This window comes from Oncorhynchus mykiss, chromosome 1 (genome assembly GCF_057628025.1).
Source record: "Oncorhynchus mykiss isolate SJ-2025 chromosome 1, ASM5762802v1, whole genome shotgun sequence".
NCBI classification, from domain to species: Eukaryota; Metazoa; Chordata; class Actinopteri; order Salmoniformes; family Salmonidae; genus Oncorhynchus; species Oncorhynchus mykiss.
The window spans coordinates 64,641,409-64,665,817 of record NC_143022.1 but is presented as its reverse complement, the minus strand read 5'-3'; the positions used below and the strand labels follow the sequence as shown (position 1 = coordinate 64,665,817).

At 40.5% G+C, this 24,409-nt stretch overlaps 2 protein-coding genes and 2 pseudogenes across 6 annotated transcripts in view; all 4 read right to left on the bottom strand.

The window, feature by feature from the left end:
- Window positions 1-1,382: 1,382 nt before the first annotated feature.
- On the bottom strand, window positions 1,383-3,829 carry LOC149985610 (uncharacterized; annotated as a pseudogene).
- Window positions 3,830-3,968: 139 nt separating this feature from the next.
- On the bottom strand, window positions 3,969-5,580 carry LOC149985609 (uncharacterized; annotated as a pseudogene).
- Window positions 5,581-12,293: 6,713 nt separating this feature from the next.
- Window positions 12,294-14,759, bottom strand: LOC110526212 (androgen-dependent TFPI-regulating protein). Of its 2 annotated transcripts, XM_021606997.3 has the most exons (6): window positions 14,418-14,759; window positions 13,939-14,064; window positions 13,696-13,797; window positions 13,484-13,599; window positions 13,132-13,283; window positions 12,294-13,017 (listed from the first exon to the last, which is right to left on the bottom strand). In XM_021606997.3, the coding sequence occupies exons 1-6, from the start codon at window positions 14,568-14,570 to the stop codon at window positions 12,986-12,988; spliced, it is 681 nt and encodes a 226-aa protein (XP_021462672.3). In that variant the 5' UTR covers window positions 14,571-14,759; the 3' UTR covers window positions 12,294-12,985. The 2 variants fall into 2 exon arrangements, with proteins under 2 accessions (XP_021462672.3, XP_090092662.1); XM_090236536.1 differs by lacking the exon at window positions 12,294-13,017 and having other exon boundaries at window positions 13,124-13,283; window positions 14,418-14,713.
- Window positions 14,760-22,022: 7,263 nt separating this feature from the next.
- The window catches only part of LOC110526206 (scaffolding CK1 anchoring protein H-B), a 50,821-nt gene continuing 48,434 nt past the window's right edge, over window positions 22,023-24,409 (bottom strand). For all 4 annotated transcript variants that reach the window (XM_021606975.3, XM_021606984.3, XM_090236493.1 and 1 more), the window contains one exon: window positions 22,023-24,341. In XM_021606975.3, the coding sequence (XP_021462650.3) occupies window positions 24,330-24,341 (12 nt within the window). In that variant the 3' untranslated portion in view covers window positions 22,023-24,329. The remainder of the gene's footprint in view (window positions 24,342-24,409) is intronic.

Sequence of the window (24,409 nt, the reverse complement as noted above, 5' to 3'; positions counted from 1 at the left end):
CCACCTTCTTCACAATGAGCATATCCGTCTTGACCCTCTTGACTCGCTTCACCACCTCCACATAGGGAATCTGCTGTGCAGCCCTGATCTTTGACACCTCAACCTCTTTCACCCTAACAGGGCACTCAAGGAAGTCCGGAGTATGATCCCCACCACAGTTGCAACATTTTCCATTCACAGTATATTCAATAACATAATTCTTCCATCTGCAAACATTTGACACGTGGCCATATCTTTTGCAATTCCCAGAGTGTAATTGTTTGGACACAAATGCTCTCACCGCATACCTCACGTATCCAAGCTTCACATGTGCAGGTTGTCTCCTCAACCAGCAATAGTATCGATAGGCTTTTCTCCTTCTTTCCATTTACCATACTGGTCAGGTGACATGCACTGATCACTCCTGGGATTTTCTGAATAAGGTAGTCGTCATCTAACGACACTCCAGACATACTGTAACTCCTTTGGCAGCTGCCCTTCTTCGAAGATCAATACAGGTTACTTCCGATGCGGTGAATTTTGCCAGATCCATTGCACGCGTCTTCTATTTTTCATCTACACAATTAATCAGAACAAGGCCGCTTCTAGTCACCATGATTGAATCCACCTTTCCCACTGCTCTCTTCACAGTCCTTGATAGTACAAATGTATCTCCCAAATTAACCTCCTTGTCCACCTTGACATTGATCCATTAGCTGGTCTAAGGTCTGTTCTTCTTCTTTAGGATTATTCAGCATTTAAAAAAATAATGTTGACAGTAACATCTGTTACCTCTAATAACTCTGTTGCCGTATCCACAATAATAGTCAACCTGTCATTTCTGCTTTCCACAATCCGAGTCGTGTTAATAACCTTTCCAATGGCAGCTACGACGTCCATTTTATTTACTATCAAAGCGTCCTTTGACACAGCATGATTTCTGAACAGACCTGGAAACCATGTCAGGACTAGCAGAAGCACCAGTTCTGGCAGTAGGACCTCTTACTACGGGAGCAGTCATAGTAGCTCCATCAGTCCACTGAGTAGTGACAGCGATCTGTCCTACAGCCTCTGCAAATGAGACATCATGATTGATTCTATATCTCTGGGCTTCTCTTGCCTCTCTCTGCACTTGTCTTGCCCATTCACCCTCTGCAAACAACCTTAGACTGTGGAGAAGATTTACATTTACATTTCAGTAATTTAGCAGTCGCTCGATTTACAGTTAGTGCATTCATCTTAAGATGACAACCACATATCACAGGCATAGAAAGTACAGTTTTCCTAAATAAAGTAGCTATCAGTAGAGGGGGGTCAAGTGCAAGTGCTGGTTAAGGTTTTCCTCAAGGTGAGGAGGATGATTATATAAGATACTGTTTGAAGAGGAAGGGTTTCAGATGTTTTCAGAAGATGGGCAGGGACTTTGCTGTTATAGCTTCAAGGGGAAGCTGGTTCCACCATTGGGGTGCAAGGACAGAGAAGAACTTGGACTGGACTGAGTGGGAGCTGCCCTCCTGTAGGGGTGGGAGGGCCAAGAGACCTGAGGTGGCAGAACGGAGTGCTCGGGTTGGGGTGTAAGCATAGCGGGCTGTAGCGTTCTGGATAAGTTGCAGAGGTTTGATGGCACAAGCGGGGAGCCCAGCCAACAGCGAGTTGCTGTAGTCCAGATGGGAAAGGACAAGTGTCTGGAATAGGACCTGCGCCGCTTCCTGTGTGAGGTAGGGCCGTGCTCTACGGACGTTGTAGAGCATGAACCTGCAGGAGTGAGTCACTGCTTTGATGTTTGCAGAGAACGACAGGGTCTTGTTAAGGATCACACAACTTCTTGCTGTCCCCAGTCCACCTGGCCGTGCTGCTGCTCCAGTTCCAACTGTTCTGCCTGTGATTATTATTATTTGACCATGCTGGTCATTTATGAACATTTGAACATCTTGGCCATGTTCTGTTATAATCTCCACCCGGCACGGCCAGAAGAGGACTGGCCACCCCACATAGCCTGGTTCCTCTCTAGGTTTCTTCCTAGGTTGTGGCCTTTCTAGGGAGTTTTTCCTAGCCACCGTGCTTCTACACCTAATGCAGGTGCTGTTTGGGGTTATAGGCTGGGTTTCTGTACAGCACTTTGAGATATCAGCATGTACGAAGGGCTATATAAATACATTTGATTTGATTTTGAGCGGGAAGGCCTTCCCCCGGGAGGAACTGCAGCTCTGTCTTGTCGAGGTTGAACTTGAGGTGGTGGGCCGACATCTAAGTTGAGATGTCTGCCAGGCATGCAGAGATGTGTGTCGCCACTTGGGTGTCAGAAGGGGGGAAGGAGAAAAGTAGTTGAGTGCCATCCGCATAGCAATGATAGGAGAGACCATGTGAGGATATGACGGAGCCGAGTGACTTGGTGTATAGAGAGAAGAGGGCCTAGAACTAGGAGCTGTCTGCCAGGTAGGATGCAATGTAGGATGCAATGTAAGAGTGTGCAGAGCCTAAAACACCCAGCCCTGAGAGGGAGGAGGATCTGATGGTTCACGGTCTCGTAGGCAGCAGAGAGGTCTAGGAGGGTCAGAACAGAAGAGAGAAAGTCAGCTTTGGTAGTGCGGAGAGCCTCCATGGCACAGAGAAGAGCAGTCTCAGATGAGTGACCCATCTTGAAGCCTGATGGTTAGGATCAAGAAGATTGTTCAGAGAGAGATAACGAGAAAGTTGATCATAGACAGCACACTGAAGTGTTTTGGAAAGAAAAGAAAGAAGGGATACAGGTCTATAGTTTGACGTCAGATGAGTCGAGTGTTGGTTTCTTGAGGAGAGGAGCGACTCGGGCCACTTTGAAGTCAGACGAGATGAAGCCAGTGGTCAGGGATGAGTTGATGAGGGAAGTGAGGAATGGGATAAGTTCTCCAGAGATGGTCTGGAGAAGGGAGGATGTGATGGGGTTGAGCGGGCAGGCGGCCAGAACTCACTAGTTGCAGGAGGTCAAGGCGTAGGGTAGTTCTGTGTGAGTTAGACCAGTGGACTCAATAGGCTGACTGAAATTTTAAGTGGTAGAAAGCAGAGGTGTGGACTCGAGTCACATAACTTGGGCTCGAGTCAGACTCGAGTCACAAATATGATGACTTGCAACTCGACTTTGACTTTAACACCAATGACTCGTGACTTGGAGCCTTTTGACTCGAACTGACTTGATACCCTCCCCAAGCCCAAATATAAAAAAATGGTGCTATTAAAAAAAGTGTGCAGCGCATCAACTCTTCGTTTAACGGATTACAGTTTGAATCGGACAGCAGCCAATCAAATTGTGCCAGCTGAGAAAAAGTTGCACGTGGCAGTGCAGAGGAACGTCAGAAGAGTGAATTCAGATGGAGCCCTTGGAAAGATGATACCCAAAATTATTATTTTCAGATATAAAGACTACGCTGTATCAACAAAAAATGGATTGCAACTTGCAAAACATGCGGGAAGAAAGTGACAGACGGAGGCGCAACAACTTCCAACGTTGTTCGACATTTGAAGCTGCACAAAGAACGGTACGTCGTGGCTAATATAGCCAACAGCTATATCATTCATAACTTTGCTGCTGTAGCATGTTGGCTAACGTAACGTTAAATCAATGAGCCTCCACACAGTCAGTCAGTGCGGGAACGTGATCATTGCACCCAAGATTGAGCTACAACTGGCTAGGCAGTTCGTAGCCCAAATCCTGCCTGATGTTACTGCTGTTCCTAAAGCCATTGACATTTGTTAGCCTACTGTGTGTTAAGGTTGGGCAATTGTGTACAAGCCTACCTCGCCAGATTGCGCCCCATAGTGATCCTCGATAGTCGATCGCTATTGGGGGGGGGTCTTTCTTATGGCTACCCATGTATTCTCACGGAACTATAAAGTTTATTTGGAAAGTAATAGATATACTGTATTTTGAAAAGCATTCATGATTTACGTAAATGTAATATGCTATCTATTACTCTTGTTAAAAATATTAAATGGTATTACATTTGGTGAAGAGCACATTATGACTTGTTTAGGACTCGAAACTCAAAGTTTAGGACTTGACATTTGACTTGAGACTTGTTGGTCTTGACTTGAGACTTGACTCGGACTTGCCTGTCTTGACTTGGGACTTGAGTTCTAAGACTCAAGACTTACTTGTGACTTGTAAAACAATGACTTGGTCCCACCTCTGGTAGAAAGTGGTTATAGCAGCAGATACAGAGGAAGAGAAGGTAGAGAGGAGGGAGTGAAAAGATGGTAGGTCCTCCAGAAGTTTAGTTTTCCTACATTTTCGCTCAGTTGCCTGCAGCCCTGTTTTGTAAGCTGCAATGAGTGACTCAGATACAGAGCAGGAGGTGAGGGCCGAGCCAGGCCGGAAGGAAAGGGGACAGTGCGAGTCACAGGAATGCGGAAAGGGAGGAGAGTAAGGTCAAAGAGGCAGAATCAGGAGACAGGAGGGAGAATAATTTAGCAGAAAGGAGAGATGATAAGATAGAAGAGGAGAGAGAGAGAAGATTGTGATGGTGCATGACCATCTGGGTAGGGGATTAGTGGTTTGGGTTGAAGGAAAGGGAGACAGAAAAAGAAACAAAGTGGTGATCAGAGACCTGGAGGGGGCTTGCAGTGAGATTAGTAGGCGAGCAGCCTGTAGTAAAGATGAGCTTAAGTGTATTGCCTGCTTTGTGAGTTGGAGAGGATCGGGAAAGGGTGAGGTCAAAAGAGGGAAGGTAGAGAAAGAGAGATTTCAAAAGAAATGAATCGAAGGCAGACGTCGGGAGGTTGAAATTGCCAAGTATGAAGAGCGGTGAGCCATTGGCTGGAAATGAGCTTATCAAGGTGTCAAGCTTATCAAGGTGTCAAGCTTATTGAGGAACACTCCATGGTTACCTGGTGGGCGATAGTTGACAATAATGTTAAGCTTGAGTGGACAAGTGACAGCATGGCTTTGAAATGCGGAGATGGACAGGTGAGAGAGGCTGAAAAAAGAAAATCTCCACTTAGGAGAAATGAGTAGACCTGTGCCACCACTGGGACAACCAGATGCTTTTGGACTATGAGAGAAAATGAAGTCAGATGAAGAAATAGCAGCTGGAGTAGCAGTGTTTTCTGGGGGATCACCCCAGAGAACACTGTCAGGGCCAAAAAGTCAAGGGACTGAAGGGCAGCATAGGCTGAGATGAACTTGGCGTTCTTGACCACAGATCGGCAGTTCCAAACGCTGCCAGAGAACCGGAATGGGTTGTGCACTGAAGTGTACACTAAATTAGAAGTGTTGCAGCCAAGGGGTGGGGAGCGTTTGTAAAGCCTACATGGAGAGGAGCGAACAGGTATAGAAAACAAACACATATTTGCCAAAGCTACAAAAAGAAAACATTTGATAATCGGAAAATAACTAGGTAAGATATTACGTGAGAGAGTGTTGTGGAGCCTTCCTCTCTTTCCTTCCTCAAATAACTCCACAGAACAACTCGGCAGAACAGTCTTTGTTTCCGCAACGGCCTTAGTTTACAGCCAAATAAATTCTGGAATGGCTTCAGAACAAGAATGTGAAAGTCCTAAGGTAACCCAGCCAAAGCCCAAATCTGTGGAAAGACTTGAAGACTGCTGTTCACCGCTGATCCCCATCTAATTTAACTTCTTAGTGATCCCTTCGCGCGCCAATCCCGTTTTGACAACACCCAGTGAAATAGCAGCGCGCCAAATTCAAAAACAGAAATACTCATAATAATAATGAATGTATCATACAAGTGTTATACATCGGTTTAAAGATTAACTTCTTGTTAATCCAGCCACAGTGTCAGATTTCAAAAAGGCTTTACGGCCAAAGAAAACCATGCTATTATCTGAGGACAGCACCCCATCAAACAAACACATGAAAATCACATTTCAACCTGCCAGGCGCGACACAAACGTCAGAAATAACGATATAATTCATGCCTTACATTTCAAGATCTTCTTCTGTTGGCACTCCAATATGTCCATTAAACATCACAAATGGTCCTTTCGTTCGATAAATTCTGTCGTTATATCTCCAAAGTGTCCATTTATGTGCCGCATTTGATCCAGAAAAACACCGGTTCCAACTTGTGCAAAATGACTACAAAGTATCTAATATAGTTAGTTACCTGTAAACTTGATCCAAACATTTCAAACAGCTTTCCTAATCCAACTTTAGGTATTTTTAAACATAAATAATCTATAAAATTTAAGACGGGATAAACTGTGTTCAATACCTGATGAAAACAAAGTGGAGCAAGCTTTCAGGTTGTGCGCCCCAACCACAACAGTACACTAGACTCGACCCTTGTTCTGAACAGCCCTACTTCTTCATTTCTCAAAAGAAAAACATCAACCAATTTCTAAAGACTGTTGTCGTCTAGTGGAAGCGATAGGAACTGCAAGCAAGTGCCTTAGAAATCTAGATCCACATAGAAAACCCATTGAGAGAGTGGATGGTTTGTCCTCGGGGTTTCGCCTGCCAAATAAGTTATGTTATATTCACAGACATAATTTTAACAGGTTTAGAAACTTTAGAGTGTTTTCTATGCAAATCTACCAATTACATGCATATCCTAGCTTCTGGGCCTGAGTAGCAGGCAGTTTACTTTGGGCACACTTTTCATCTGGATGTGAAAATAGTGCCCCCTAGCCTTAAGAAGTTTTAACAGAGTTTGAGAAAATCTTCAAGGAAGAAAAACCCCAAATCTAGATCTATTACTCTTGAGATCCACATAGAAAACCCATTGAGAGAGTGGATGGTTTGTCCTCGGGGTTTCGCCTGCCAAATAAGTTATGTTATATTCACAGACATAATTTTAACAGGTTTAGAAGCTTTAGAGTGTTTTCTATGCAAATCTACCAATTACATGCATATCCTAGCTTCTGGGCCTGAGTAGCAGGCAGTTTACTTTGGGCACACTTTTCATCTGGATGTGAAAATAGTGCCCCCTAGCCTTAAGAAGTTTTAACAGAGTTTGAGAAAATCTTCAAGGAAGAAAAACCCCAAATCCAGATGTGCAAAGCTGATGCAGATATACCCAAGACAACTCACAGCTGTAATCGCTGCCAAAGGTGCTGGGATCTAAATGCTTTTGTAAATTAGATTTCTGTATTTCATTTTCAATAAATGTGCACAAATTTAAAAACCATGTTTTCACTTTATCATTATGGGGTTGTTGTTTGTAGATGAGTGAGATTTTTTTAAATCAATTTTGAATTGAGGGTGTAACATAATAACATGTGGAATAAGTCAATCAAGGGGTATGAATACTTTCTGAAGCACTGTAGATCCAGAATCTTCTCATTGCCACTCATCAATATTAGCCTACATTTAAGCTATTGTTTATATATGTATTTCACACTATGTCGGGGTAAAAAGCGGAGTAAAATGTTGGTATGGATGTCAATGTTCATGTCATCGTTACCAATCATCTGTATTGCACTTTAAAAAAGACTCAAACTACCACCACAGATTTTTATATGGCTAGTTAAACCTAGGACTTATCAATAATGAATTGAATCTTGCTTATTGACAATGTTAGGCATGTCCATGCTCATCCATAATGCAATTTACAGTAGGCCTAGCTCCTATGTCAGTGTGAATGCTATTGAAGCCATGCTGAGAACTGAGAACAATGTGGACTGCAAATGGGTTAACATATTTAGCAAAGACAGGTCTACATTTTGTTATTTCGTTTCTGTAAGCCATTTAACAAACTATAATGGACTAACATTGGAATTGGAGTTGATTCCATTGCAATACATAAAAGACGGTAAAAACGCAACTTGAAGCAACCACATATTTCATCATGGAGCACGTTTTTATTGGCTAGTGAGGGGCCAAGCCTCGACACACCCACAACTCGTTTATATGGTGAAAATGGCAAAAGTATTTCTGACACACCCCTGAACCTATAGCGCTACCGCCTGCGCTTATATTTACCATTGCATTAGGTGTGTTAAAATAGAGCCCATAGACAGAGCTATGGATGCAAGGACTGAAAATCCATGATATCAAAGTCATAGTTTTAACAATGTTTTGAGGTTGTATAGTGTTTACTTTCACTTTCTTCACAAACATTGGAGTAAAACAAACTTATATTTTGGGTTCTGATGGGGTATGACAGTTGAACTAAGCTCATGAGGCATTTATAAATTCGATTTTTCAAGAATCAATGGTGCATATCATTCATTTATATACTGAACAAAAATATAATTATTGATTTTTACTCTTCTGTGCTTGTAGTTGATCCCCCAAACCATTTTGGATATTTTGTTTCGTTACAGATATAATTAGTTGTCACATTCTGCTGAGTCATCACTTGCCTTTGCCTATAATGCAATATGCAAATATGTCTAAAGCATATTAGAAATCACTCTAAAAAAGATCCACACGAACTCATATTCCATCAGAATCCCATTCTGAATTATGTATCTGCACTCAATTTATTGTTTCACTGTGCCAGAAATCCTTGTTTTAATGATGCTGTTTACAACAACGAAAATATACAAATATGGATTTATGGGACCGTGGAAAATCTGGAAAAAAATGTAGTGCAGAGACATCAATCAGAATGGGATTCTGATGTAATATGAGTTAGTTTGGAGCGTTTGGCAGCGTTTTTGGACATGCTTGTTAGCATTTCACTGTTAAAGCTGGTTTACACTCCGCCTAACGACATGTCTGTAGACAATTGTAGACATCAAACTTGTCATTGTCGTTATGAAAAACGACAGCCTCTGCATAATATCAGCAGCCTGGTGCTCCAAATAGCATACTTTCTCTATTTTAACACCAATAAAGCCACTCGTTTAAAAATAAATTAAGTAAATGGCAAACCTAGCAAGCCAGGCAACTAAAAGCAATTTTCGAAACAATGTTTTGGTTCGTTGCTAGCTGGCTAGCCAGTTCAAATAATGACCATAGTATAGCTGACAACGTCTTAACTTTAGATACTTTAGCTTACAGAAAATAGCTTACTGCCACAGTGTGACAAAATAAAACTAGGCACTTCTATCCGAGCATTTTAGAACTCCTGCATCTTCTTGTCACTGGAGGATTTGGTCTGGTAGCTGAGGCAGTAAGCACGACAACGTACGTCGCGACAGTCGCAGAGACTTTGTGGGCGTTCATAAATTCAGAGAGTTTCGCTCCCGGAGCGTTCAGAGCGCACACTGGACGCTCTGGCCGAGGAGTAGGGTTGATCCGAGCGTTCTGACCACACGATGGCAGTCAAGCACCCAAGCTAACTGGCTAACGTTGGCTAGCTGGCTAGATACTTCCAGATACAAATGAGAGAACACCTCACTGACAATTTTACTCGCCCTAGCAGAGCTGGTTAGGCAGTTTTCATGTTATCCAGAGCGTTGGTGACTGTAACTGTGCTGCTGGCAACAAATTAAATGTTTTTTTGCCAGATGAGAGTGCTCCGAAATCGGAGTCGATAGCCAGAGCCTGGACTTTTTCTAAATTTACATTTTTATTTTTATTCTAAAATTGATTAAGTAGTCCCCACCTCATTTCTACACATAACACACCATAATGACAAAGAAATAACTTGTTTTAATTCTTTTTTGCAAATACCACATTTTACATAATTATTCAGACCCTTTACTCATTACTGTGTTGAAGCACGTTTTGCAGCAATTACAGCCTCAAGCCTTCTTGGGTATGACGCTACAAGCTTGGCACAACTGTAGTTGGGGAGTTTCTCCCATACTTCTCTGCAGTCCTCTCAAGATCTGTCAGGTTGGATGGGGAGCATCGCTGCACAGCTATTTTCAGGTGTCTCCAGAGATGTTCAATCGGGTTCAGAGACTTGTCCCGAAGCCACTTCTCCGTTGTCTAGGCTGTGTGATTAGGGTCGTTGTCCTGTGGGAAGGTGAACCTTCTCCCCAGCCTGAGGTCCTGAGCACTCTGGAGCAGGTTTTCATCATTTTACAGTACTTTACTCCGTTCATCTTTCCCTCGATCCTGATTAGTCTCTCTGTCCCTGCCACTGAAAAGCTTTCCCACAGCATGATGCTGCCACCACCCTGCTTCACCGTAGGAATGGTGCCAGGTTTCTTCCAGATGTGACGCTTAGCATTCAGGCCGAAGAGTTCAATCTTGGTTTCATCAGACCAGGGAATCTGGTTTCTCATCGTCTGAGAGTCCTTTAGGTGCCTTTTGGCAAACTCCAAGCAGGCTGTCATATGTATTTTACTGAAAAGTGGCTTCCGTCTGGCCACTCTACCATAAAGGCCTGATTGGTGGAGTGCTGAAGAGATGGTTGTCCTTCTGGAAGGTTCTTCCATCTCCACAGAAGAACTCTGGAGGTCTGTCAGAGTGACCATCGGATTCTTGGCCACCTCCCTGACCAAGTCCCCCCACAATGATGGAGGACACTGTGCCTTGACACAATCCTGTCTGGGAGCTCTACGGACAATTCCTTCGACCTCATGGCTTGTTTTTTTCACTGACATGCACTGTGGGACCTTATATAGACAGTTGTGTGCCTTTCCAAATAATGTCCAATCAATTTAATTTACCACAGGTGGACTCCAATCGAGTTGTAGAAACATCTCAAGGAGGATCAATGGATTCTCATAGCAAAGAGTCTGAATACTTATGTAAATAAGGTATCTGTTTTTTTTATTTTCAATACATTCAAAAAAACAATAATTGTAATCTATTTTAGAATAAGACTGTAACATAACAAAATGTGTAAAAAGGGAAGGTGTCTGAATACTTTCCAAATGCACTGTACTTCCATAAATGTTTTTGACTGGTACCAGGGGACCTTTAGACGAGTCTTGTGAGGCCTGTGGGTGTCCTAGAGCAAAACAAGTCTCACCTTTACACAGAGGGGTCATATTAGTGTATCGGTGTTCGGACGCTACCGACAGAAGTTGACGGATCAGCTGTATCGATCGACTTCAGAAGCTTGTGGGGATCGTAGAGCAAAACAGAGAACACCATCATGTTCATGAGAGGCTCATCTTTCTATAGAGGGGTCCGTTTGTAGGCCAAACCGTTCTCATGGTCTGACAAACACCGCTCCAGCTCTGTCACCTTTCACCATAGATGAAAGACTTTCACCGAAAGTGTTACATAAGCAGATGCGGTGGATTGAAAAAAACAGATATATCTAGCTTAAACTGACAGATTTTTATAGGGATTGTTTTATTATGCTAATTAGATTTCCGCGGGGGTGTGGACATCAACCTTAGTTTGACCAGCGACACTTGTCGCATTCTAATTGTCTACAGACATGTCGTTAGACCAAGTTTATAACAGCCTTTAGTCTACACCTGTTGTCTATGACGCAAGTGACAAATAAAATTCCATTTGATTTGATTTAGACACATTTTCATAATGCATTGCAGTCAATGGCAAGTGATATCGCAGCAAAATGTGTCCTCTACAAGCACAGAAAGAGTGAAAATAATGCCACGGAAAAATGGATGAACTTCCCCTTTAATGCCCAGCAAAAACTATGAATCCTCTAAGTCTGATTTTCCCTACTTGTGTTTTGGAACTTTTCAAAAATAGAATGCTTCCCTCAGGGTATACACATCAAATGTTTCCTAAGAATTTCATTATCGACCTTATCATATTCATTTTTACAGTGTTCTCCAAATGTTATGTTGGCCTTAATATTTTTATCTTGACATTTTATCCTTTAGTCATTGGAGGCTCAATTGAAACATATGTAAACGATGTATTGTGCATTGCCATTTACCTTTATACTTGGGGTTAACACTGACTAAAAGGGCCCTGGTGTGCTTTTTTTAATGATCAGATTATATAACACTTGAATGTATTGTTTTAGCTTGCTCAAATGTTTGGAAATGGCTCCCACTCTTGACAACGGAGATTCATATTTGGATAAATAATATACAGAGCCACGTATGGCCCACAGCATGAGAAGGAAACAATAGGAAAAGGTGAAGAGGTGATGCAGGCTATGTACAGTATATTCTGATAATACACTTTAGATACCAAACCTGGTTCATACTGTATTCCTTAATACTGGATCATCAATTGACGTTTATTTCTTCTGCAGTTATAAATGAGCAAGACTGTCACTTATTGGCCAAAGTCCTGTCAGTTGGATTGGTAGAGGCAGACCCAAACTATCTTCAATACCAAGGACTACAGGGACCTGCGTGGCGGCACTTCCTGAAGGATCAGCACACTTAGGGAGTACCAGGAAATGTACAAATCAGTTACAAAGACATTTACATTTGGTACCCTGGAAAATATTGATTTCTATGCAAGATCAAGCTATCCACCAAAATCAAAGAACATTAACGGACAACGTGAGAATGAAGGAGGATGCACTCATTGGCCCACATTTGTCATTGCAGTGATTTGCTGCCGTTTTATTTTATTTGTTAATGATTGAATAATGAAATTATACCTCCAAAAGGAACATGACTTACATCATATTTACATCATGCTTTTTTGAGCCTTGTAATTACATGTTTGGTCATAAAAGCAAACATCCAATTTCCTGTTGTGGTAAAAGTACACACAACCATGGTTTTGAGACTTTAATAGCTCACATACTGTTTCATGATTTCCACACGTTATGAAAACACAACGATATTCCAATCTCAAGAGAAAAAGTTCTAACAATTGGTGAGGTATTTTATCACCCCTTGTTTACTCTCATATTCTCATTTGGTCAAGTTGTAGTTAGAGAATTTTGGTAAGTAGAGAACGATTGTTTTGAGAATGTTGTGATAACTTCCTGGTAGAAAAGGACATAACCAATCAACCTGATGTAGGCCTACCTGGGATTTCAATTTTTTCAACTGTGAGTTAAATTTTATAATTGTGATGCTGATAACATTTATTGAAAAAAGAAAAACAACAGCATGTCTGTTAGAAACTATGTTGTCAGAGGACAGTACATGTGACATAAGACCCTGTGTGCAATTTCTATTCATTCACATACAGTATTTCTTGAGGCATGTTGGCGAAATCTGTTTGACAACAGTGTATCAGGCCCCAATGGATTCAAAGAGGAAAATGAGCAGAGTTTCATTTAGTTTTAGTCACCGTCTTGCCTTTTCCTAAAATAATAACAAAGAGAGAGAAAGGGAGGTTATTATAAGGGAGGTTATTATAGCTTTAGCATGGTAATTCTGCTTCTGACGTCATGGTTCTAGCCTGCTGAGGTCACTCACCCCAGACCCAGTTGTTTAGGGTCCGTCCTAGCAGATACATCATTGCCACCACTGTCATGTTTAAGAGGAATAACCCCAACACACCCGAGGTGCTAAGGAGCCCGAGGAGAGGATACACCCAAAGACCTACCGCCAAGTAGATAAATATCACCCTACAGAACAAGACAAATGGAGAATGGAGGTGCAGTGAAACAACATACAATAAGTACAATGTCTGACTCTTTATGGGTCAGCAGCTTAAATTTTGAATCAGAATTTGAACTCAATTTTCAAATTAATATGGATTAGTGCTACAAACACATGGTCAGCAATACATACATTTGTATCTTATGAATAAACAATCTTTACATACCAGCCCAAGTAAGCCAAGCCCACAACTCCTAAGGCAGCTAAGCCGTTTTTAGTCTTTGGGTACACATGATGTTGAAGCAGGATCTCCCCAAGTAAGACAGGCATAACAACGGTGTGCTACAAATAATATTTTCATACATTATCATCATTATATTTACTTTCCAGCCCACTTCTACATTCACAATCATTTGTCTGTAATTTGTATGTACTGACCATAGCATGATTCATCCAGAGAGGAAAGAAGGCATCTAAGGATTCTGGGTAGACAAGCTGCCTGTCGTAGGCAAAGATCACCCAGAAAAGCAGCACCACAAACTAAGACATTTTAGAGACAAAAGGAAAGAAATAAAAAATGGCAGTAAATCCATTAATTTGAGATATACTATCTCCCTTTGATGTGGGAGATTTTATGTTGGTGGTATATCAAATCACAATATTTCAATCACTCCTTCTCACCATGCCTACAGGGAAGGCAAGGACAGAGAAGATGAGGTCTTTCCACTTGTTAAGACCCTTGACTGTGTTTTTCCCAGTCTGAAGATCATTCACCACGGCCATCCCAAAGAACACCATCTGCAATAACTTAAATATTGCATACATAGCATATTATTGTTATTCCCATTTTGTTGTCATTTATCATTAATATAAACAGACAAAAAATCATACAACAAAAATCAGGTAGCCTCATGTGACCTTGGAGATTTTCCTGACTAGGTTGACATGTTTGAACCTCTATACCGGATACATTAAACTCTGTGTTAAGTTTTATTGTTCTGATCAAACCACAACCCATGCAGTATAACCAATTTTGTCCAACTATCCCAAATCAATTCAGAATAACTTTTCAGAATAACTTTTGTAATTTGAGTTTGTAGTACCTTTTAATCCATTACAATCCAACCCCCAATTGTAATTAAAATTCAAAATAATCTCACCAGGTTGAGGAAAGTAAGGTACTTCCAGGGTCCACCATACTCAAAGATCCCAGGTGGTAACTTCTGTCCATCCTTAGCAGCCAGGGACTTAATGATAAAGGCATACCAGCTGAAAGCTGTGATATGGTAAACTATTCTCACTTTTGCAATCATGATACACTAAGATAGTATCAATCTATCTCTATAATATAAATACTAGCAAACACTAACAGAAATAATAGCAAACACTGAGTCTGGCATTGACACAAACTGTACCACCAAGCAGGCACCACTTTCCTATCTGGTGTAGTGCACAATGTTACAAGAAAGAAGGGGTTTTGGCGGAGAAAAGCTCTTTATTACACGATTATGTTTCAGCATCGGCTTATTAATACATTTGGAAATAGAAGGGTTACAAAAGCACATTCCTAAACAAGGGGTCCACTGTTGTTGGTAATGTTTGGGGTTTTCTTATTCTATAATCAGTCCAATCTGACACGTGATTGGTTTAGTGACGTCAAATCATTTTTTTCAAAGGATGACTAATGAGCATAACAAATATAATGAGTAATGGAAACAGAATATGTTATTATTATTATGTCTATGGTGTTTGCTAAGATACATAATGGGTTTAGGACACTTTATTAGTATGTCTCATATAATAGCCTACATTACATATACACAGCACGTCTCTAATTAGTACAGAAATAAAATATTCGCTCAGTGCTGTAGCTAATCAATTTGTTTCACTCTAGGAGCTTTGGATAGGACACTAATTATAAGTTCACACAAAGTTATTTCTGTTGCTTAACTAAATGGTTGACCCAAAATTACTTTTGGGTTCAAGCACTTTCTTCACTCATGGACAAGCTATATCAGGACATTCTGTACATAGCAAGTCTTATGAGACAGGCTGGCGATCAACAGTAGGCCTGTCAAAATGTTTGTAACACTTATCAACAGTATGCCTGTTACAATTCACAGTTCATACATCCCTAAGAAACTCCAGAGGGAAACATTTCATCCTCTCCTTGTAGATCCTGTCAAACCTTCCACTCTGGGTGACGGCAAACAGAGTTTTCCCGTCTCCAACTGTCCCCGTGAAGCCGCAAGAGTAAGCTCATTGAAATGTAAAACACTATAATCAGCTTGCAGAAACTGTTTTTGAATTGGGACATTTTGAAATAGGAGAGCTCATAGTCTAATTGTTCTAATCAATAAGTGAGATAAGAAATAGCCCAAAACTTTAAACACAGTGTTACTTTTTTAGCAGCGTCAATCCCTCGCTGAGGTCAAACAGGTCTGGAGCCACAGTATCCAAATTGGCATTTTGGTTTTGTCGCATGTTACTGAATATAACTCTTTTCAACAATCTGCTGTTTAGCATCAAGACTTTTATTCAGAAAGGTTGAAATCATGACGATCATGCCTTTTCAGGTCCTGTTCCACAAGAAAGAGTACACTAACAAAATATTTTGTATCAACATACAAACACATTCTCTCCGGTATTAAACTTTATTGTAGTCCTAAGAAAATCAAACGTGTTGAAAAAGTATTTAATTTATCTAGTGTCTATCATAAGTATTCACCACCTTGGATTTCTTCACATTTTATTGTGTTACAAAGTGGGATTAAAATTGAGTTAATTGTCATTTTTTTTGTCAACGATCTACACAAAATACTTCACAAAATATAACACTAATATATCTTGATTTGATAAGTACTCACCCTACAGCTGTGTCTTGGGTAAGTCTCTAAGAGCTTTGCACACCTGGATTGTGCAATATTTGCCCATTTGTATTATTTTCAAAAATCTTCACATTTCAAGTCTTGCTATAGATTTTCAAGCAGATTGAAGTCAAACTGTAACTTGGCCACTCAGGAACATTCATTGTCTTCTTGGTAAGCAATTCCAGTGTAGATTTGGCCTTGTGTTGTAGGTTATTGTCCTGCTGAAAACTGAATTCCTCTCCCAGTGCCTGGTGTAAAGAAGACTGAAGCTGGTTTTCCTCTAAGATTTTGCCTGTGCTTAGCTCCATCTCGTTTATTTTCATCCTGGAAAAACTCCACTGTTTTTGTATATGTCAAGCACACCCATACCATGATGCAGCCACAACCATGCTTGAAAATAAGGAAGCAGTTACTCAGTGATGGATGTGTTGTTTTGTTGGACTTGCTCCAAACATAAGGCTTTGCATTTAGGCCAAAAAGTGTATTCCTTTGTCGTGTTTTTTTTTGTAGTGTTACTTTATGCATATTTTGTATATTTATATTCTTCTTTTCACTTTGTGATTTAGGTCATTATTGTGGAGTCACTACAATGTTGTTGATCCATCCTCAGTTTTCTCCCATCACAGCCATTGAACTCTGATTATGTTTTAAAATCCGCAATGGCCTCATGGTGACACCCCTGAGCAGTTTCCTTCTTGTCCTGCAGCTCAGTTCAGAATAACAACTGTGTCTTTGATGTGTCTAGGTGGTTTAATACATCATCCACAGCATAATTATTAACTTCACCTTGCTAAAAGAGATATTCAATGTCTGATTTGTTATTGTTACCGATCTATCATCATTGGCTTTCAAAAAGCTCCCTAGACTTTGTAGTTGAATCTGCGCTTGATATTCAATACTTGACTGAGGGAAATGTTAGGAATCAAAAACCTGGTCAAGGTGTGGAGAAATGCTAGATGCAAAATTTAAGGTGGACAACTTCTATATTTAAGAGATAGACAGACAGACATATGCATATGGGAAGACAGACATGTTCCTCTTAGAGGTTCACAGCATATTTCTCAAATCCAAAGGCGGGCTGACCTACATACTGTTGCCATATCGGTTCACTCTTTCACCCTTCCATGCCATTACATCAAGGCTGAGACCTTGGGGTTGAATAGGCTATACATTTGAAACATCTTAATAACCTCTTAAGGACACCCATGGACAATTTTATGGCTCAGGGGCCCAGATTCCACTAAGATCTGTTTTATGGTGACATCTGGCCTCCGAGAGGATACCTAAAGGCCCAAATTCCAATAGGGAATAATCATTGTGTAAAATAATTGACAGAATACACATCTTAACACTTGTAAAATACATTATACAAACAATAAGAACATACAGTGCCTTTCAGAAAGTACTCAGACCCCTTGACTTTTTACACATTTTGTTACGTTACAGCCTTACTCTAAAATGGATTAAATAAAAACATTTTCCTCAGCAATCTACACACAATACCCCATGATGACAAAGCAAAAAATGTTTTTTAGAAATGTTTGCAAATGTATAAAACCTTTAAAACAGAAATACCTTTACATTAGTATTCAGACCCTTTGATATGAGACCCGAAATTGAGCTCAGGTGCATCCTGTTTCCATTGATCATCATTGAGATGTTTCTACAACTTGATTGGAGTCAACCTGTGGTAAATTGAATGGACATGATTTGGAAAGGCACACACCTGTCTATACAGGGTCCCACACTTGACAGTGCATGTCAGAGCAAAAACTCCCTAGTCCTTGCTGATGACAAGCATACCCATAACGTGATGCAGCCACCACCATGCTTGAAAATATGAAGAATGGTACTCAGTGTCTTATGTTGGATATTCTGGACATAAAGTTAATTTATTTGCCATATTTTGGCAGTTTTACTTTAGTACCTTATTGGAAATAGGATTCATGTTGTGGAATATTTTTTATTCTGTACAAGGTTCCTTCTTTTCACTCTGTCATTTAGGTTAGTATTGTGGAGTAACTACAATGTTTTCGATCCATCCTCAGTTTTCTCATATCACAGCTATTAAAATCTGTAACTGTTTAAAAGTCACCATTGGCCTCAGGATGAAATCCCTGAGCAGTTTCCTTCCTCCCCGGCAACTGATTTAGGAAGGACGCCTATATCTTTGTAGTGACTTGGTGTATTGAGCAAATCAAATTGTATTTGTCACATGCGCCAAATACAACAGGTGTAGTAGACCTTACAGTGAAATGCTTACTTACAAGCTGTCACGTTCACTGTAATGAATAGACTAAGGCGCAGCGTGAGTAGAGTTCCACATATTTTTAATAAACCGAAACTCGGCAAAACAAAACAAACAAGCACAAACGAAACGTGAAGCTACTGGTGCACACAGGCAACTATCCGTAGACAAGATCCCACGAATAACCATGTGGAAATGGCTACCTAAATATGATCCCCAATCAGAGACAACGATAAACAGCTGCCTCTGATTGGGGGCTATATCAGGACGACTGACATATCCAATCAGCTGCCTCTGATTGGGGACCAGGACGACTGACATATCTTCACCATGTTTCATCAAAATGTACAGCTGTGTGTCGTCCGCATAGCAGTGAAAGTTAACATTATGATTCTGAATGACATTACCAAGAGGTAAAATATAAAAATATATAGTGAAAACAATAGTGGTCCTAAAACAAAACCTTGAGGAAGACTGAAATTTACAGTTGATTTGTCAGAGGACAAACCATCCACAGAGACAAACTGATATATTTCTGACATATAAGATCTAAACTAGGCCAGAACTTGTCCGTGTTGACCAATTTGGGTTTCCAATCTCTCCAAAAGAATGTGGTGATCGATGGTAGCTCTTTCAATAGTTTAGTAGGACTAGGGTCCAGTGTGCAGCTTAAAGGTTTAGAGGCCATGACTATTTTCATCAATGTGTCAAGAGATATAGTATAAAAAAAACTTGAGTGTCTCCCTTGATCCTAGGTCCTGGCAGTGTTGTGTAGACTCACGACAACTGAGCTTTGGAGAAATACGCAGATTTAAAGAGGAGTCCGTAATTTGCTTTCTAATGATCATGATCTTTTTCTTAAGCTTGCTTCAGGGCTCAGGTATTTTCTGTATACCAGGGAGGTAGTTTCTTATGACAAATGTTTCTTGTTTTTAGGGGTGCGACTGCATCTAGGGTATTACGCAAGATTAAATTAAGTTCCTCAGTTAGGTGGTTAACCGATTGTTGTACTCTGACTTGGATTCTTGGATTCTTCGGCAGGTACATATGCAGGATGCTACCCTCCGCAGCATGGCTTTCGCTCCAGATCAAAACTTCAAACCTACAACCAAATTTTGACCAAAATTAACCGGAGAGATTACTGCTTCGAGCTCCTTAAACTCAACTCCAAAAAAACATCTGGGTCAGATGGTTTAGACCCTTTCTTCTTTAATGTTGCTGCCCTTATCGTCGCCAAGCCTGTCTCTCCTTTCTGGGGAGGTTCCCATTGCTTGGAAGGCAGCCACAGTTTGTCCTTTATTTAAAGGGGGAGATCAAGCTGATCCTAACTGTTATACGCCTATTTCTATTTTGCCCTGTTTATCAAAAGTGTTGGAAAATCTTGTCAATAATCAACTGACTGGCTTTCTTGATGTCCATAGTATTCTCTCGAATATGCAATCTGGTTTCCGCTCAGGCTATGGATGTGTCACTGCAACCTTAAAGGTCCTCAATGATGTCACCATTGCCCTTGATTCTAAGCAATATTGTGCTGCTATTTTTATTGACTTGGCCAAAGCTTTTGATATGTTAGACCATTCCAATCTTGTGGGCCGGCTAAGGAATATTGGTGTCTCTGAGGCGTCTTTGGCCTGGTTTGCTAACTACTTCTCTCAAAGAGTGTAGTGTATAAAAATCTGCTGTCTGAAAATCTGCTGTCTCAGCCACTGCCTGTCACCAAGGGAGTACCCCAAGGCTCGATCCTAGGCCAAATGCTCTTCTCAATTTACATCAACAACATAGCTCAGGCAGTAGGAATCTCTCTCATCCATTTATATGCAGATGTTACAGTCTTATACTCAGCTGGCCCCTCCCTGGATTTTGTGTTAAATGCTCTACAACAAAGCTTTCTTAATGTCCAACAAGTTTTCTCTAACTATAACCTTGTTCTGAACACCTCCAAAACAAAGGTCATGTGGTTTGGTAAGAAGAATGCCCCTCTTCCCACAAGTGTTATTGCTACCTCTGAGGGTTTAGAGCTTGAGGTAGTCACCTCATATAAGTACTTGGGAGTATGGCTAGACGGTGCACTGTCCTTCTCTCAGCACATATCAAAGCTGCAGGCTAAAGTTAAATGTAGACTTGGCTTCCTCTATCGTAATCGCTCATCTTTCACCCCAGCTGCCAAACTAACCCTGATTCAAATGACCATCCTACCCATGCTAGATTACGGAGACATCATTTATAGATAGGCAGGTAAGGGTACTCTCGAGCAGCTAGATGTGCTTTACCATTCGGCCATCAGATTTGCCACCAATGATCCTTATAGGACACATCACTGCACTATATACTCCTCTGTAAACTGGTCATCTCTCTATACCTGTCGCAAGACCCACCTCTTAGGCCTCACTCCCCCCTATCTGAGATATCTACTGCAGCCCTCATCCTCCACATACATCCTCCTCATCCTCCACGTTCTGACAGTCACATTCTATTAACGGTCTCGGAAGTACACACATCCCTGGGTCGCTCCTCTTTTCAGTTCGCTGCAGCTAGCGACTGGAACGAGCTGCATCAAACACTCAAACTGGACAGTTTTATCTCAATCTCTTCATTCAAAGACTCAATCATGGACACTCTTACTGACAGTTGTGGCTGCTTTGCATGATGTATTGTTGTCTCTACCTTCTTGCCCTTTGTGCTGTTGTCTGTGACCAATAATGTTGTGTTGCTACCATGTTGTTGTTATGTTGTGTTGCTACCATGCTGTGTTGTCATGTGTTGCTGCCTTGCTATGTTGTGGTATTAGGTCTCTATTCATGTAGTGTTGTGTTGTCTCTCTTGTTGTGATGTGTGTTTTGTCCTATATTTATATTGTATTTATTTATTTGTTTTAATCCCAGGCCCCCGTCCCCGCAGGAGGCCTTTTGCCTTTTGGTAGGCCGACATTGTAAATAAGAATTTGTACTTAACTGACTTGTCTAGTTAAACAAAGGTTAAATAAAAATTGTTGTTCTGAAATATGAACACAGAAATACTGGACATTTGAACTCTTATTATGGGGGAAATTTGACACAATTACAATCATGGTCTTTGAATTGGACATGCATTTTTCTGGTCTCGGTCTTGAACACAACATCTTTAGGTGGTCATGAACACAACACTGCCGGCACCCAAGATGAGTACCGGCACCTATTTCAGTCTAAATCAAGCACTGGGTATTATTAAACCAAAATTGTTATCAAACATTGTTGCAACATTTGTGCTAACCTTTGTGCTAGAAAATGTAGCTGCTGGGTGTGTTTAAATAACATTGCTGAACTTCTACACACTAATACAAACTGCTTCTGTTTCTCAGTGACAAGGGTGTCGAACAAAGGGGCTTGCACAATATTCCAGTCTTTTTTATGAAACATTAAAAAAAATCTAAAAGCCGCCCCCACAAAAAAAATCTAACAGACCGCACTATCAAGCAAATGGTGTTAATTTGTATACTTTACGTAGCTTAGTACATTTCTACAGTAAACATAATAGACAGGGTAACCCAGGGACTACACAACAGCTGACTGTGTATCAACTGTGTATCAGCAGATCAGTCACAAATGACTGCTAGGTACTGCTTAGAAACTAGCTTGCAGAGCACAGAGCTTGACACCAGTGACATCCAACACAGTTGAGCAAATTTATTCAAATAATAATTCATGCAAATACTGGTAAAAACAGAGCCGTCGGAGCTTTAAAACTAGTTCAACCAGTAAGGAATCGCATATAATATTAAAGTTCAAAATATAGTTTACATACTGTAGGCAGTGGATTGAGCAGGTTAGAAATTATATTTTCATGACATTTTCAGACTTTGGCATTGAAAGCATTTACACACCAATCCATAAATGATTAACCATATTGAATGCTTTCCCACTGAGACATAGAGGGGGTCAATGGACATGACGATAAGCAAGTGATATAACTGAAAAACAGCATTGTCCAATGGTTAAAGGGGCAATCTGCAGTTTTAACAACAACAAAGCCACCACCCCCTGCCACTGTTATTTGGTACACAACTGAGGGATGCGGCTTGAGAAATGTAACAGTCTCAAATTCAGAGAGCTATGGATGGAAGAACTGACCATCCATGACATCAAAACTATAGTTATAACCATCTTTTGAGGCTATAAAGTATTTATTTAATTTTTTACAATTGCATCATTTACAACCAATTGAGTAAAACAAGCTTATATTTTGAGTTCTGATGGGGTACGACAGATGAACTAAGCTGATGGGACATTTTACAAGTCATATTCTTCAAGAATCAATAGGTATATACACTACCGGTCAAAAGTTTTAGAACACCTACTCATTCAAGAATTTTTCTTAATTTTTACTACTAAAGGACACCAATAAGAAGAAGAGACTTGCTTGGGCCAAGAAACACAAGCAATGCACTTTAGACCAGTGGAAATTTGTCCTTTGGTCTGGAGTCCAAATTGGAGATTTTTGGTTCCAACCGCCGTGTCTTTGAGACGCGGTGTGGGTGAACGGATGATCTCCGCATGTGTATTTTTCACCGTAAAGCAGGGAGGACGAGGTGTTATGGTGTGGGGGTGATTTCCTGGAGACACTGTCTGTGATTGATTTAGAATTCAAGGCACACTTAACCAGCATGGCTACCACAGCATTCTGGAGCGATAAGCCATCCCATCTGGTTTGGGCTTAGTGGGACTACCATTTGTTTTTCAACAGGACAATGACCCAACACACCTCCAGGCTGTTTAAGGGCTATTTTACCAAGAATGAGAGAGATGGAGTGCTGCATCAGATGACCTGGCCTCCACAATCCCCCGACCAAATTGAGATGGTTTGGGATGAGTCGGACTGAGAGAAGGAAAAGCAGCCAACAAGTGCTCAGTATATGTGGGAACTCCTTCAAGACTGTTGTAAAAGCATTCCAAGTGAAGCTGGTTGAGAGAATGCCAAGCGTGTGCAAAGCTGTCATCAAGGCAAGGGTGGCTATTTGAAGAATCTCAAATCTAAAATATATTTAGATTTGTTTAACACTTTGTTTTGGTTACTACATAATTCCTTATGTGTTATTTCATAGTGTTGATGTCTTCACTATTATTCTGCAATGTAGAAAATAGTAAAAATAAAGAAAAACCCTGAGTAGGTGTTCTAAAACATTTGACCGGTAGTGTATAATTAATTTAAAAGTCCAAAATTGATGTAGCAATCACAGATAGCCTCTTTAAAAAAAGGGACCTAATGTCCTGTGGCATTAAAATCACAGTATTACATATATACTGTATATATACACATACATTTTTTGTGCAAATACACATGATTATTCATGCATACATTTGGTTAATCTAGCACACTGTCATTCTGATTTAATAATTCTAATAAAGCATTCCAAATGAAAAAAGTGGTCCAACTATTTGAAAGCTATTCTTGCACTGTTTATGATTAATACATTTTCTATGGTGATTCTAATTGTATTATTTGGAAATGATTGTTAGTATATAAAACAGATCCTCAAACAGATAATAATTAAACAACCCAGAGAGTGACAGATATTACATTGCAGTCAACAACACCAGTGCGTCCAGTGTGTCTAGGAACACAATCATTTTCAAATATATTGCACATTTAGTTGTGCATTTAGCTGATGGGATTGGATTTTTCAGTTCCCCTTTGTAGACAGCAGAGGTCCATTGTCCACACTGTAGATTTACACAGCAATCCATGTTGGTAAACTTAGTCAAGTTTTTGTTCCCAAAATCTTTAATGCTTTACATGCATATAGTCCATTTGGAGAAACCCTCTAATATAGAAACCTGAGAATAATATTTATGTTAGTTAACTAGTGATCCCTCTCCGATCTGTGGTTTTAGACTTTTGGGGAATGGGCATAGTTACAGGACAAGTTCTAGAGGAAAATGTGGTCTTTCTCCGTACTCACTCATCCTTCCGATCCCTGGTTAAGGCGCCATCTAACAAAATACAGAATAACAAGCAGAAAACATGAGATCAGATGAAGGCAAGCAGGTGAGATTGAAAA